The sequence below is a fragment of the Ursus maritimus genome, unplaced genomic scaffold (genome assembly GCF_017311325.1).
Source record: "Ursus maritimus isolate PB19 unplaced genomic scaffold, ASM1731132v1 scaffold_31, whole genome shotgun sequence".
Classification (NCBI taxonomy): domain Eukaryota; kingdom Metazoa; phylum Chordata; class Mammalia; order Carnivora; family Ursidae; genus Ursus; species Ursus maritimus.
In genome coordinates, this window is record NW_024425675.1 from 4972724 (window position 1) to 4989138 (window position 16415).

General features: G+C 35.1%; 1 protein-coding gene across 3 annotated transcripts in view; it reads left to right on the plus strand.

Moving 5' to 3' along the window:
* EPC1 (enhancer of polycomb homolog 1) overlaps positions 1 to 16415 on the plus strand; it is a 93726-nt gene that overhangs the window by 60608 nt on the left and 16703 nt on the right. For all 3 annotated transcript variants that reach the window (XM_008683901.2, XM_008683899.2, XM_008683900.2), the window contains exons 2-5: positions 3407 to 3566; positions 14287 to 14432; positions 14848 to 15054; positions 15423 to 15571. In XM_008683901.2, the coding sequence (XP_008682123.1) occupies positions 3407 to 3566; positions 14287 to 14432; positions 14848 to 15054; positions 15423 to 15571 (662 nt within the window). The remainder of the gene's footprint in view (positions 1 to 3406; positions 3567 to 14286; positions 14433 to 14847; positions 15055 to 15422; positions 15572 to 16415) is intronic.

The following is a 16415-nucleotide window of genomic DNA, read 5'->3' on the forward strand; positions in this document are numbered from 1 at the left end:
CTATATTGCCTGTAAAAAGTAATTTTATTTATGGTTCATCTAGAAAAATAAATGAGATAGCCAGGAATATTCTGTAAAAGAATTATGAAGGAGGAATTGCCTTACTAGATAATAAAATGTAGTATGAGGCGACACTTTAAGTTAAATACTGGCGTAAGAGACAGTTTGGGTAGAGTAGGAAAAAAGCTTAGGAATACTCCCAAGTGAAAGGGAAATTTATTCTATGATACAGGTACATTTTTGATCATTAAAAGGGATAGATGTTTTTATACATGACGTTAGGACAAGCAGCTTACCATTATTTTTCCTTATACAAAAACTAAAAAGATAAAACTATTTCTCACATGTTCACCTACACAAGAAATTATGATAGATCAATTGTTCTAAATTAAGAACAAAATGCAAATTAAGAATAATGTGCCTTGCTTCCCCACTCCCTCCTTGAGTTTGATATGTATGTGGGGCATAGGTCAAAGAAAATTTTTCTTGACATTTGAAGGAATGTCAAGAGTAGAAGGAATGAGAGTAGAAGAAGTATGCATGTGACTGACCTCCCAGCTGGAGCTTATGGAGGCACCCCTGTGTCAATATATAAGGGCCAGTAGATACAACAACAGACTATACCAAAGTATAAGAGGATACATTTAGCCATTGGGGAGCCTGAATCAAAGATCGAATTGAGTTATAAAGAAGAAAGTATTTGTTTACACCCTAGTTTGTGACTATACAATTTATACCTGTTATTAAGCATGACAAAATTATAAAGGAAAAGATTAATAAATGTGACTAATAGAACTTTCTTGCGTGGAAAAAATACTCTAAATGAGAAGTCATCCTTCAGGAAAATATTTGGAAAATTTATTACATGGGTCCTATTTCCTTAATATTAAAAAGGAAATAATCTATTTAAATGTCAAAAAGGAAAAGTAGCTCTTTTGAAAATGAGCCAATAACAGCAAAGTTTAAGAAAAAGACTGTCATTATAAAAAAATTAACCTGAAAATGACAAGATGGATGACTTTAAAATTTAAAAGAGTCATTAAGAAGGTATTACAAGGAGGGGCACCTGGGTGGTGTGGTCGGTTAAGCATCCAGCTCTTGGTTTGGGTTCAGGTTTGATCTCTTCGGGGTCATGAGATAGAGCCCCACGCGGGGTCTGCGCTCAGCACAGAGTCTGCCTGAGATTCTCTCTCCCTCTGTCCCTCTCACTTGTGTGCTCATGCTTTCTCTCTCTCTCTTTCAAATAAATAAATAAGTCTTTAAAAAAATAGAAGATATTACAAGGAATGATAGTGTATGTTGTTGAAACCTCATATGCCCTTTGAGGACTTTTTTGTAGTTGTCCTACAGATGCTTTCACAAATCCACAAAGGTGTTTTGTGTATAATAATACAGATGTGATTTTTGTAGCTTTCACGGAGAATAGGCATTTAGGTTGTCTCCAGTGGATTTTTTCCTATCAGTTAGTGTCTGGTTAAATAAATTATGGTACATGCATATAGTGGAATACAATGCAACTGCTGCAAAAATTGTAGAAGTGTCAGGGGCGCCTGGGTAGCGCAGTCGTTAAAGCGTCTGCCTTCGGCTCAGGGCGTGATCCCGGCGTTCCGGGATCGAGTCCCACATCGGGCTCCTCCGCTGGGAGCCTGCTTCTTCCTCTCTCACTCGCCTGCTGTGTTCCCTCTCTCGCTGGCTGTCTCTCTGTCACATAAATAATAAAATAAAATCTTTAAAAAAAAAAAATTGTAGAAGTGTCAGTATAGAAAGATCTCCGGGGTATATCTATTGAACCAAAGCCCTAGGGATAAAGTTCTGTATGTTGCATAGTAGAATTCTTTCTGACTTTTAAATCCTATGTGAATATATATGTATATTTTTTAATTAAAACAGGATACTTGGGGCGCCTGGGTGGCACAGCGGTTGGGCGTCTGCCTTCGGCTCAGGGCGTGATCCTGGTGTTATTGGATCGAGCCCCACATCGGGCTCCTCTGCTATGAGCCTGCTTCTTCCTCTCCCACTCCCCCTGCTTGTGTTCCCTCTCTCGCTGGCTGTCTCTATCTCTGTTGAATAAATAAATAAAATCTTAAAAAAAAAAAAAAAAAAAAAAGTAGGGCCTGCTGATTTTCAGGTATGCCCTGCTAGGAACCAAGACTTTAAAAAAAAAAAAAAAAAACAGGATACTTATGAGGACTGGAATTTCTGTTTTCATACCATTGGAATATTTTTTATCCTTGAACTTGTATTTTATGTATTTTTAAAAGCTAGTTTAAATTTAATGAAATGTTTACCAAAATTCAGTAATGATAGTAATGTATTTTATGTATTTTAAAAGCTAGTTTAAATTTAATGAAATGTTTACCAAAATTCAGTGAGAACAGATATTTTTATGGCAGCTGGTAGTATCACAAACTGGTAAAATCTTCCTGTGTGGTGACTAAACCAAAGCTTACTTCGAGTGCCTGTATGCCAGGCATTATACTAAACATTTTTTGCAGATTTATCTTACTTAAATCTCCAACCAACCCTACAAAGTAGATTATTTTTCTCATACTATAGGAAACAGATTTAGAAAAGTAAAGTGTCTTTCCAGGAGTCACAGACTCTGAAGCCTATGCTTCCAACTCCTATACTGGGCTCTGGAAATTTGTAAGGGGTTATTGAGACAAAAGACTGGATTTGAATGTGTCAGTTTCATCAAATGAAAATGGAGAGGATACTCTGCCCTTCTTTGAGAAGATCGTATTAGTTGATTTGTATGAAAGTGCTTTCTAGATTTATGAAGCAGTCTATGAAAAGGAAATTAGAATTTTTCTTATCCAGGGGTGCCTGGGTGGTACAGTCGTTAAGCGCCTGCCTTCATCTCAGGGCGTGATCCCAGCGTTTTGGGATCCCAGCGTTCTGGGATCGAGCCCCATATCGGGCTTCTTCGCTAGGAGCCTGCTTCTTCCTGTCCCACTCTCCCTGCTTGTGTTCATTCCCTCTCTCACTGGCTGTCTCTCTCTGTCAAATAAATAAATAAAATCTTTAAAAAAAAATTTTTTTTTTATTCATAGCCTGCTTTCTTTATACAAACGTAAATGTTTTAACCCTTTTTCTTTGAATCTCATCTGTAAAATGAAAAAGTAACAGTTTAGTCAGTTTTTTGGAATTTTGGAATCTTTTGTATAATTTAACTCAATTTTGGTGTAGTACATTTCTTAAATTGAGGAAGTATACATTGTATCTAATAAAACTTTGTTTCTACTTAAAATGTGCTTACCACTAATTGTATTGTTAGCATCCTTTCAAGGCTACAAAAATCCTTCCAGTTTAAAAAAAAAATGAACAAAAACATCTTATTAAGGCTAACACATTCTGTTTGCTATTTTTTAAATACATAAACTTACCTATTTTTTCCTGTTTTTAGGAACACCATCTTCAGCGGGCTATTTCAGCACAGCAGGTGTATGGCGAGAAGAGGGATAATATGGTCATACCAGTCCCAGAAGCAGAAAGTAATATTGCTTACTATGAGTCCATATATCCTGGGGAATTTAAGATGCCAAAGCAGCTCATTCACATACAGCGTAAGTAATTACTCTTTTAATTATTATATTTTCTATAGCTATCTTCTGCTTAACTCTTGACACATTTTTACCTGCTCAAGGCCATTTTCGGTACCCATTTCATTGAGTAGCATCAGCTAGAGGGTTCCTAGAGCCCATTTTCAACTTTTAAAATTGAGATTTCTGCCTGACAAAAAAGATGGTTTTTTCATCCTAAGTTTTTAGTTTCATCTCAACGTGAGATCTTATACTACTTTAGACAAAAGGATAAAGAATATACCTGAGATGCAAAAATGGTTTTCTTACTGTTCAGAAATAATGATATGAGTAGCCTTAAAGAACATCTTAGGAAAAGTCGGGAATCAGCAAACTTTTTCTAAAAAGGGTCAGATAGTGTATATCTTAGCCTGTTGGAGTCATTCAGTCAGTGACAACTTTTCAGCTATACTGTTGAAGGAAAGGCAAAATCAGCAGTTGACAATATGTAAACAAATGGGCAGGGCTGTGTTTCAGTAAAACTTTATTGAAAAAAACAAATGGCAACCCAGTATTGGCCCATGAACCAATAGTTTGCCAACCTCTGATCTGTGATCCTACTAACTTTTAGTGTTCTAGGTGGTAACTTGTTTCATGTTGTAGTAATGAGTTCTTCATTAGCAATCATCCTTCGATGGTTATCACATTTAATGATGAATAGCTGAGAGCTTATAAACTTAAGAGAATACATTTCATTCACTCAATCCCCAAGTAGTTGACAACTTTAAAACGTAGTTGAAAGTTTATTAAGGTAAAATTGATGCAGCTTTCATTGTGTTGTTGACCTAATGAAGAGGGTTTTCCAGTGACCTGTCTAACAGGACCATATAAATCTGTGTTGTTTTTAGAAATTATTTAAAACTAACTGCTTTCGTCATTTAACCTTTCCTCCATATGATCTAGTTTCTGTAATGAATTCTAAACATTTATTTTACTGTTTGTTAAATATGAAAATCCAAAAATAAACACAGTGACTGTATTGGCTCTTATCAGTACTGTATTGGCATTTCCTATTTTTAGCTTCATGTTTTTTCCTCTTTAATTCTAACTTGCACCTTAATTTATTGATTTCCTTTAGAAAAAGAGTATTTTTTTCCAATTTGCTAAAGGTTACTTTGAAGTGAACTAAATAAATGACATATGCTTTCTTGCCCACTCACATGTTTAATTACATATAAGACATAGACACAGACATCTTAAATGAATTTGACCAATATTAGAATATAAAAATTAGTTCTCTGAAAAATCATGGCAATTTGAAAGTTACAGATCATGATCAGATCCATATGTTAACTAGAGCCACACTGTATTCCACAGCCACAGGTTATATTTTCTTACAAATGCATGCTTTTAGGTTAAAGCAGGATTAAGTAAGGTGAAATTATATGAATCAATTTACATTATCATTACTATCGGGAAAAAAATTGGATGCACGTTTTACAAATAGACTGCTTATTGATGACCAAAACCCACAAAACACGTTTTACTGGTAACTATAATGGATTAAATTATGGTCAGAAGAGTCAAAGATACAGTGTTTAAAAAGGAATTGACTTCGCTGATATTGTTTTCAAATAATAGCAATAAAATGGCAGCAGAATTGTAGCTTATTTGGGGAGAAAATTTTTTGATCAGTACAAATTTGAAGTATGTTGTCTCTGCAAAGGTATATACATTGGAATACTAATTAAGATACTCTGCTAATTAGTATTAGCTGTCATTGAGTTTCTTTTAACATTTCGTTTTAAATAATTATAAATTCACAGGACAACATATGTAGCTTTGTCTACCTCAATCGAGATAACTCAACTGTAACATCACCACAGGATTCCATGTTGTTACTCCTATAAAGCCAAACCCAGCCCCTGGCAACCACTAATACATTCTCCATTTCTGTAATTATATTAGTTCATGATTATAACATGAACAGAATCATGCAGCGTATGTCCTTTTGAGTTTGGCTTTTTTCACTTAGCATGATATCCTTGGAGTCCATCCAACTTGTTTCGTGTAATATAGATCATTCCTTCTTATTGGTGAGTAGTATTCCATAACATGTTTGTTTAACCATTGACCCAATGAAACACATTTGAGTAGTTTCCAGGTTTTGACTATTACAAATGAAGCTGCTATGAACATTCATCTGCAGGTTTTTGTGTGAACATAAATTTTTACTTCTCCTGGTATAAATACCTATGAGTTCAGTTGCTGGGTCCGTTTTTAGTTTGACAAGAACTTCCACAGTATTTCCAAGAGTATCTGCGCTGTGTTACATTACCTCCAGCCGTGTGTATGTGATCCAGTTTCTTCTGTATTCTTGTCGGTATTTGGGGTTATCACTTTTCTAATTTCGCCGTTCTAATAGGTATGCAGTGATATCTCATTATACTTTAAATTTGTATTTCTCTAAATGGCTAATACGTTAAACATCTTTTCTTGTGTTTATTTGCCATCTGTATATCCTCTTTGGTGAAATGATTGTGCGTGTGTTTGCCTATTTTCTAATTAGATTGTTTTAACATTGAGTTTTAGGATTCTGTTTTATTTATATATTCTAGACACAAAGTCTTTGTCATATATGTAATTTAGAAATATTTTTCCCAGTATATAATTTGCCTTTTCATTCTCATAGCAGAGTCTGTCATAGAGCAAAAGTTGTTAATTTTGATGAGATCAAGTTTAATCAATTTTCCTCTTATGGATCATGATTTTGGTATCAACTCTAAGAACTCTGCCGTTTCCTGGGTCCAAAAGAGTTTCTCCTATGTTCTATTCTAGAAGTTTACAGTTTCACATTAAGTGTATGATCAGTTTTGATTGTGTGAGGTTTATTAGGTCAAGGGTTTTTTTTGTTTTAGGTTTGGTTTTGGTTTTTACCTCTAGATGTGCAGTTGCTCCACCATCATTTATTGAAACAGCCATCCCTCCTCCACTGAGTTGCTTTTGATTCTTGGCCAAAAATTAATTAGGCATATTGATATGCATCTGTTTCCGGTTCTATATTCTATTCCCTTGATTTCTGTTTATTCCGAGATAGTACCGCTGTTTTGATTACTGCAACTTTATAATAACCCCTTATATCAGGGACAGTCATTCCTTCTTTATTTTTCTTTTTCAAAATTGTATTGGGTATTCTAGGGCCTTTCCATATAAATATTACAATAAGCTTCTCTGTATCTACAAAGAAACTTGCTGAGATTTTGACAGGAATTAGATTAAACCTATAGATCACTTCAGGGAGAATTGACATTTTGACTATGTTGTCTTCAGTCCATGACCACAGTATGACTCTGCAAGTATTTAGGTCTTCTTTGATTTCTTTCATTAACACTTTATAATTTTCATCATACAGATCCTGACCATGTTTCTTTAGATTTATACCTGAGTGTCTTATTTGCTTTGAAGCAATTGAAAATGGTATTGCAGTTTTTATTTTGGTTTCCACTTGTTCGTTGTAAGTGTACAGAAATGTAGGTGAAATTGTTTATCTTATGTCCTATGGTCTTAACTGAAATTGCTTATTAGTTCTAGGAGATGTTTGCAGAGTCTCCGGGATTTTCTACGTAGAAAATCATGCTGAAGTCTACTAATAAATACAGTTTTATTTTTCCTTTTCAGTCTCTCTGTCTTTAATTGCTCTTTCTTCCATTATTATACTGGCTGAAACTTTAGTACTGTGTTTAAAATATAAGTGGTGAGAGCAGACATCCTCGCCTTGTTCCTGATCTTAGAAGGAAATAATTAAGTCTTTCATCATTATGTATTATATTACCTGTAGGTGTTTTTGTAGTTGCTTTTTATGAGATTGTCATATATGTGATTTGGAAATCTTTTTTCCCTGTGTAAAATGTATCTGTTCATCCTCTTAACAGAGTCTTTCACAGAGCAAAAGGTTTTTTTTATCAGTTTTCCTCGTATGGATTGTGATTTTTATTCTTAATGTACTGAGCGTTTTCATGAGTCAGTGTTCAATTTTGTCAAATAGTTTTTCTACATCAATGGATAGCATCATGTCACTTTTCTTCTTTAGCCTGTTGATAAGTTACACTGGTTAATTTTCAAATGTTAAACCAACCTCACATACCTGGAGTAAATCTCACTTGACTGTAGTGTATTTTTTTCATACATTTTTGGGGAGGATTTTATTGGGAAGTTTTGCATCTAGGTTCATGAGAGATTGCGTATATGTGTGTGTGCACATGTGCGTGCTCTGTCTTACTTGGTTTTGGTATCAGAGTGATAGCGGCTGTATAAAACAAGTTGGAAAATATTCTCTTATTCTCTTTTCTGGAAGAAATAGTGTAAGATTTATGTTAATTCTTTAAAACTTGGTATTGGCTTTTAACACACTACAGTAAAAAAATAATTAGAGTATAAATTTCTGCAAAGTTAGAATTGAATTTTGTCTGCTAGGTGGTCTAGTAAATTACTTATGAAGGATATATTACCTTGAGTTATACATATGGACTGGTTCATTTTAGTTACCCTAAATCTCTTAAGCTAATGTTACACAAACGCTTCTTGGGAATTTTTAAAAGATGATAATTAGTATTCTCTAAAAAAAGCAATGGTCAAACATGTTTGAGAATGATGGCATATTATGTTCCCCTACCTGCCCCCAGAGTCATAATGCATATTATCATATTTATAGGGTCTAGGGGTCTTGTGGCTAAAAAAAAAAGCTAATCTTAACCCAGCATTTTCCAGTTCTCTGTAAACATTTCATTGAATATTAGTTTGGAAAAGTTCAGCTCTGTCCTTATCTTCAACTGGCTTAGGGAAGAGATCATAATTTTCTTCCTTTTATCCCATCAGAGCTTTGAAGGCATAAACCCATATTATAACCATTATCCCCTTCTTTAGTGCCAGATTTTAGGTACTTTCTAAGGTATTTCACTGAGTGCTTGACACTTAGCATCTCCTGATCCAAAGGATCCTGTAATGTTTCTTTTTTGCCGCTGATCTGTAAGGCTTCTAGGTTATACAGGTAGGACTTCTTTCCTATTTATACTGGAAGAAAGGATAAAACAGTTCTGACCAGAATAGACAAGAACAAATCTTTCGCTCCCTTCTTTTTGCACTTGGGTCTCAAGGCTCTCCTGTTAAGAAAGGAAGCCTTTTTTTAAAGGGTAATCTTGATGTACATTTATATATGTATATATGCCTGTGTATGGAAATACGTGTGTGTGTGTGTGTGTATGTATCTATATCTATATCTATATCTATATCTATATCTATATATATATATATACACATTTGTAGCTCTGTCCACTGGAAGAGCCAAGAAACAAGATTATTCAGTACCAATGAGCACACCAAGCACCTCTTCTCTAACCCGTTCTCCATTAAATAGGACCAAGAATCTGTGGAGAAATGGCTGATTCCAGGGCTGTGGAAGGGTAGGTGCAAGATGAACTTGGAACCTCTTATTATGTCAGAAATTAAGCATTAAAAAAAAAAATGACAGGGGCGTATCATAAGGACACAGGAATTTCTTCCACTGGCTGGTTCTGGGACAATTTAAGCAATTCAATAATTAAACATAATAATGAATTGTAAAGCATTGAAAAATGTAGGAATTCAGGAGTCCCTACTGATAATAAAAAATGGTGAAGAGTAGTCTCATGCTTCTGTAGCACAAAGCCAAAAGCTGAGTGGTGCAATGTGAAGAGAGTACTGGAGTTGGAAGATCATTTTTGCAATTATCATGACCAAGATTGAATCATGTTAAGAATCATCAATGTGTTCTCAATATAAGAGGAAATTTTCATGAGGAACAGGATATTTGCATGATCTTAAGCTCTCCCTACCAACTGTTTATTAGTTACAAGAGGGGGGAAAAATAGACAGTAGTTATGAGTGAAACGATTGGGCAATTTCTTGACTGGTGATGAAAATTATCATCACTTATTGGGAACAGATGACCATGGTGTGCCTTTAGATGTGATACCACGAGAAGGACGAAGAACGTTGAGTATGCCGTATGCCGTCTAAGAATGCATAGTCTAATCATAATGGGAATAATAATAATAATAAATGTTCTGGGGAGAGGGCTGTATTCTTCAAAAACATCAGTGTCTTAAAAGATAAAAAGGGCTTTGGAAATGTTCCATGTTAAAGGAGGCCAAAGAGACCATAACAAAAATAATACCTGATCCTAGACTGGTCTTGTGCTGGAGGGGGAAATGTTATGAATTATTGGATCAGCTGATTAAAACTGGAATGTAGGCAGGAGATTAAATTGTTGTATGAGTGTAAATTTATGAAGTTGATGACTGTACTGTGATTATATAAAAGAGTCTAAGGAAATACACTCTGAAGTATTTAGCACTAAGGGGCCATTATGAATGTAATTTATCCTCCAGTGCCTCAAAAATTAAAGTGTGAGTGTACATAGATAGCTAAAGATATAAAACAGAGAACACATGCAAATGATAAAACAATAAATTTTAACAGTAGGTGAATCTGGATAAAGGATATGCAGGTGTCCCTTGTACTATTTTGTGGGGTTTTTTTTTAATTGTATTTATTTATTTATTTGAGAGAGAGACCGAGAATGCGCACGGGCACGCAAGACAGAGAGAGAGCACAAGCACGGGGAGGGCAGGAGGGAGAGGGAGAGGCAGGCTCCCCGTTTGAGCGGGGGGGCCCAGCGCAGGGCTGGATCCCAGGACCCTGGGATCATGACCTGAGCTGAAGGCAGACACGTAACTCACGGAGCCACCCAGGTGCCCCTGGACTGTTTTCATTTTGCAATTTTTAAAAGTGTGAATTTCTAAATAGGAATTTTTGATAGATCTTTGTACAACCTACTTTTAAAATTACCTCTTAGAATCGAGGTATACTGTCTTTATGCCCTCATTCTGAAAGATTGCATTGCCTCCTCTGCCTACCTCTACATCCACCTACAACATCCGGTCTTCTGCCATTATTCTTCTGGTACTACTGTCTAATATATAAAATCTATAGTATCATCCACAGAATTTTATCAAAAAGAATTTCATATCTGTGGCTTGAAATCTTTCAAATTTGGGATTTTTCATTCATTCTCCTCAAGTATATTATAAAAGTGACTCCAGGCTCTCAGTGACTTATGAATATAAAGAAGTTGAAGACTTTGATTAGCTAGCTAGCCAGTGATAGCTTTGTCTTCTTAGGTCTAAAACAAATGTCAAATACCTACCACACTATAGTAAATATCACTATTAACAATAGTATTTTCTGCTGCTCAGAATTAGTTTCAGGAACTTTACAAGTAGATATTACCAATCATTGAGGGCTAGTGCTTGAGTTGAAATCCACTTACCATTCTTGGGCTGACAAATTTCTCCTCGCCTTGTATGGTGTGCCTTCTTTTCAATCAGGGATTACATTTTGTTTCTGATCCACAATTTGTGCCATTTTGGGGCCCAAATATCCTTTCACTATTGGTGTTATACACATACATACTTAGTCTGAGCTATATATGGCATTTGACTGTAAGCATAAGGGCAAGGACTCTGTTGTGTACTACTTTGTATCTTCTTTAAAAATAATCAATTTAGGGGTGCCTGGGTGGCTCAGATGGTTGGGCATCTGCCTTCGGCTCAGGTCATGATCCCAGGGTCCTGGGATCAAGTCCCGTATCGGGCTCCCTGCTCGGCGGGAGCCTGCATCTCCCTCTCCCTCTGCTGCTCCCCCTGCTTGTGTTCCCTCTCTCGCTGTTTCTCTCTGTCAAATAAATGAATAAAATCTTTAAAAAAATAAAAATAATCAACTTGTATGTATGTACTATTGTGTTCTTTTTGCTTAGATTTATTTTCTACCGCATTTTCTCCTCCATCTGTGTATTTTGTTTAACCATACACATATCTGGGTTTATCCCTATCAAAATATTTTAAAAGGAGTTAGCCTCTATAATATGGCTCCTGTTCTTAAACAATTATTGGCTAGCTGGGTCTCATTTTAATTGACAGAAAATCACAAGATGCAATCCATTTGCCTATTTCTCTGTAGACCCTGTTTTCTACTTTGAACACATTCAGTAACATGACCCAGAAACTTTGAAGGTTCTCCTCGTTCTAGGACCATGATAACTATGCTGCATCTTTATCAGCTGCAGTTGAGCTGCCATTTGGAAGCGGCAGGTTGGGCTGAAGCTGAATTACACTTTAATCATTGGCTGTGGTTTTTTGGTCAAATGAAATCCTAAAGTGAATTTTTACATGTTAGCATTTTTCTAGGGCTTTAATATTTTTATGTCTGAACAAGATTTGGTTCTCCTCGTATTTTAAGATCTTACATGTGTTTGCACCATCTATTAAAGGAAAGCTTCTTGCAGAGGCGAGAGCAATCTGACGCTCAGGTACTTGTCAACTTTCCGTAGAAAAGACACTGAGCTCCCTATCCTGGGGATCTTCCTTTCCAGTCTTGAGTGCCTTCCCCAGTATGTTGGATGTGACTTGTCATTCATGATGTAATATATGTCAAATATATTTTGGTAATGCAACAGTAAGGTGATATTAGGTGAGCTTGTTTTGTTTTTGTGAATAAGTTTTGTAAGTATGATTTGATCTGAAAAATTTTTAAGTGGAAGATGCCAAGTAATACATAAGTAAGACCCTAAACATACATAAAATACACCCTTAAGAAGCAGAACAATGCTAGTTGGTCCCAGTCAGTTTGGCTTCCTGGATTATGAGGATCACCACTCTTTAATAGAACTTTAAATGATGATAGAAATATTTTATAATTTGTGCTTTCTGGTACAGCACTAGCCACATGTAGCTATTTAATACTTGAAATGTGGCTACTGTGACCGAGGGACTAAATTTTTAATTTAATTTATTTAAATTAGCTAATGGTTATCCTATTGAACAATACAGTTATGAATTGTTTTGGTTAGGGACCCAAAAAAACAAGTGTTTTAATCTAACAGACAGGGTTTAATCTACTTCAGGATCTGCAAAAGCTCTGTTTACATCGCAATAACAAACAGAAATAGATCATGGAAAGTCATTGGAGGGCCTATTGGTGTAAGAAACATGGGTGCAGAGGTGTTAACATATAGAGGTTTTTATGAAGGAATCTAAATATTTTAATTAGGAGTATTACAGAAGTAATATAGGTCAAAATGGAAAACGAACAATGATCTAGTATGTTCAATTCTACAAATATTTATTGGATTCCTATAGGCCAGATACTATGTTAAACTTGAAGCAGGGAAGGCAGGTTTGGGGTAGCCAAAGGGTCCCCTCTTGTACCTATCACAGATATCACTAATGGATGACACATATTTTTTCAGGGTTTTTCCCCCACTTTACTAGAGGCAGTATCAGAATGCTTTCCAGTAGAGTACTGTGAACAGAGTTGCATACAAGATGAACATGTTTACTGTCTTTGTAGAGATAAATAAGTCACGATGCTTCCTCTCAAGCTCAGTCATATTCTAATATTGATCAAGTAGATTGTAAAGTATGTGTAGATAAATAGTACAAAAGAAGGGCATTGGTCTAGAACAGGAATTTTTAACCTTGGTGCCACAGCTTTTAGGAATATTTGAATTCCTTGTAATTTATGCAGAATGCTATATGTTCACACAGTCTGTTTTTCTGGGAGAGGGTTCATAGCATCAGTAAAAGATAAAAGTGGCTGGGAACCACTTACTAGTTGGGAGCAATCAGGAAGAATTCCACAGGACTTGTAGTCAGATTGTTTACAGTCATTTGCTAGGTGGGCAGGCAGAAAACAGCTCATGTAAATGCCTAAGGACATGAAATATGTGAGATTTCAGGGGCCCGACTGGCTCAGTTGGTAGAACACACGACTCTTGATCTCGGGGTGTGAGTTTGAGCCCCATGCTGGTGTAGAGATCACTTAAAAAAGAAAAAAAAGAAATATATGAAATTTGATACTGCTATATCGTAAAGTACTGATGAGACTGGAGAGATAAGTCAAAAGAGGCCTCATACAGTCCTAAGGATTTGGATTCTGAGGTGCTGGGAAGTTAAGAGGTATTAAGCAAGGGAAAGGTGTGAGACATTTTGATATCAAGCTGTTTAGTAGTTCACTTATATTATTGTTAGCCTAGTTTAATTTTGATACGTGATTGACATTTGATAAGACAGTATAGAGCAGTGGTTCTTGGCCTTTTTTTCAAATCTTAACAAATGTAAGAAATACATCACATTTCTGTCACTATGACATTGATCCCTCATGAGGAAACAAGCCTCCTTAGCAGAAGTGCACTCATTGAGTGATAGCCGTTACTGTTAGTGGCAGTGGCTTTGAACACTTGAGCTTTAAATACCACTCCCTAGACATTTGGTAAAGTAGTTAAGTAATCTATTAAGTAGGATTTAAATATTCTAGAAACAATCTTATTTAAAGACCTTTTATATTATATCAAACCATATGAAATTGCTGATATTTTATCATTTTTAGCTATAAGATTTTCATATAGTTGAATCCAATACATTTAATAATCTCTTTATTTTCTTAATAATGGGCTTCCGTTATTTGTTTTTGAGGTGGGGCGAAGGGGTCACATCCATTGTCTTTTACGACTTATGTATATGTCTATATTAGCAGTAACTTTAAATGTGGGAAGCGTAAATTTCTTATTTCTTCAGAAAAATCTAGATTTTGTTTTTATCCAGACATCTGTTGAGAGGTTTTTGTCAGTGGATTCACATAGTAAATGATTGCTTATGGTTTCTTCTGTCAGCTTTTAGTTTGGATGCTGAACAGCCTGATTATGATTTGGATTCTGAAGATGAAGTATTTGTGAATAAACTGAAAAAGAAAATGGACATCTGCCCATTGCAATTTGAGGAGATGATTGACCGTCTAGAAAAAGGCAGTGGTCAGCAGGTACAACTTCACCGTATATATAATAAGTATGTGTTTCCATATATGTGTATATGGAAACAGGATGATATTGGTGAGGGTAAGTGAGCAGACTCTGGAATTAACAAGCATGAATTCACAGCCCATCTCTGCCCAGTACTAACCTGTATAATCTTAAGCAATACGTTTAAAAAAAAAAAAAAAAAAATCTGTGCCTCAGTTTCCCCTTCTGTCAAATAGAGATGATAGACATGATAGGATTGTTGTGAAAATTAACTAAACTAATGTATATAAAGCGTCAGTGACTGACATGTATAAGGCACTCCACGTTTGCTGTTATTAATACCGTTGTTATTTTGATTATTGTCATTAAAGTTAGAAGTACTTTTGAACCTTATGTATGTATTATATGAAAATGACATAATGATTTTACATTTAGCCAGTCAGTCTGCAGGAAGCCAAGCTACTGCTAAAAGAAGACGATGAATTAATTAGAGAAGTTTATGAATACTGGATTAAAAAGAGAAAAAACTGTCGGGGGCCATCTCTTATCCCATCAGTAAAACAAGAGAAGCGAGATGGTTCCAGCACAAATGATCCCTATGTGGCTTTTAGAAGACGTACTGAAAAAATGCAGACTCGAAAAGTAAGTGAATTTGGAAAACTTTTTTTGTAATTTTTTTTAATGTAAGAAAAATTATTTATACTTACAAATATCTCTGCATCAGAAGGCTGTGTTTTAATTTGTATTTAAATAGACTTTCTATACGAAAAAGTGAAAAGTATTAATTTAAAATGGATCAGCCTTAGGATTCATTACACAGCTATTAATGATATGTTTTAATGTTAAACTATTTAAAAATCACATATAAAATTGATTTCCTGGTCATCCATATTCCCTTTCAGTGTCTTTAAATTCTAACTAGCCCCTCAAATATATTATGTATTCTTGTATATAAGTAGCCACTAGTTAGAAATGCTATTGACATTAAAAAAGCAACTTCATATTTGCAGAATCGCAAAAATGATGAAGCCTCTTATGAAAAAATGCTTAAACTGCGTCGAGATCTGAGTCGGGCTGTTACTATTCTAGAGATGATAAAAAGAAGAGAAAAGAGTAAAAGGGAGCTATTGCACTTAACACTGGAAATTATGGAAAAGAGGTAAAGTATACTTTAATAGGGTCAGGAAGTATGGTACCATTAGCATTTTGTATATTGAAGTATGGTACCTAAGCAATTAACCCTAGAAATACCTTCCTTTAATAATAAGTAGAGACTATTAAATGTGTGATATGATATACTTTGCATAATTTTACATGTGTTTCTCTCTTTATTTTCTTTAAAAGTGACTGAGTTCAGTAAAATTAAAATATGGCAGGTATAATCTTAGTCTTTTGTCCTTATTTGAGTTGAGTGCAAGGCTGGAAGGGAGAGAATATTTGTCAATTCTAAAGTTTTTAATTTACTCACTAGATGGTACTGATTTTTTTTTTTTTTTTTAACATATACTGGGTTTTTTAACAGAGCAGTATAAAGAAGGGAGGGGGAAAGTCCCATAATCTTAACACTAAACCACTTGGCAAGGTACAGAGTGACAACTTCAAGCCTCACTCCCCTATTTCCTAGTCAGTATCTCCAAAGAAAACCACTATTAAATTTCTCATAATTCATTTCAGGAAAATTAGTTTTATAGCACAAGCAATTCAAATTAGTAGAAAGTTCCTCAGCACCATTTTAGGCATTAATTTCAACATCTCCATCAAATCTTTCACCAAAATTGGTAAGTTAAAATTCAAAACCCTTGTTTTTTTCCCACAGTCATCTATTTATGGTGCAAAGATAAAGCTATAAGCCAAAAACTAAACGGAAGAAACAAAAGGAATTATGTAATCTTTATTTTTAATAAGCATTCAGCAAATTGTGAGAGTTTAATCTTACCTTAAGTCTACTCAGTGTTTATAATCATCTCAGTTAGGTATTAATAGTCCTAAGTGTTTACAGAACT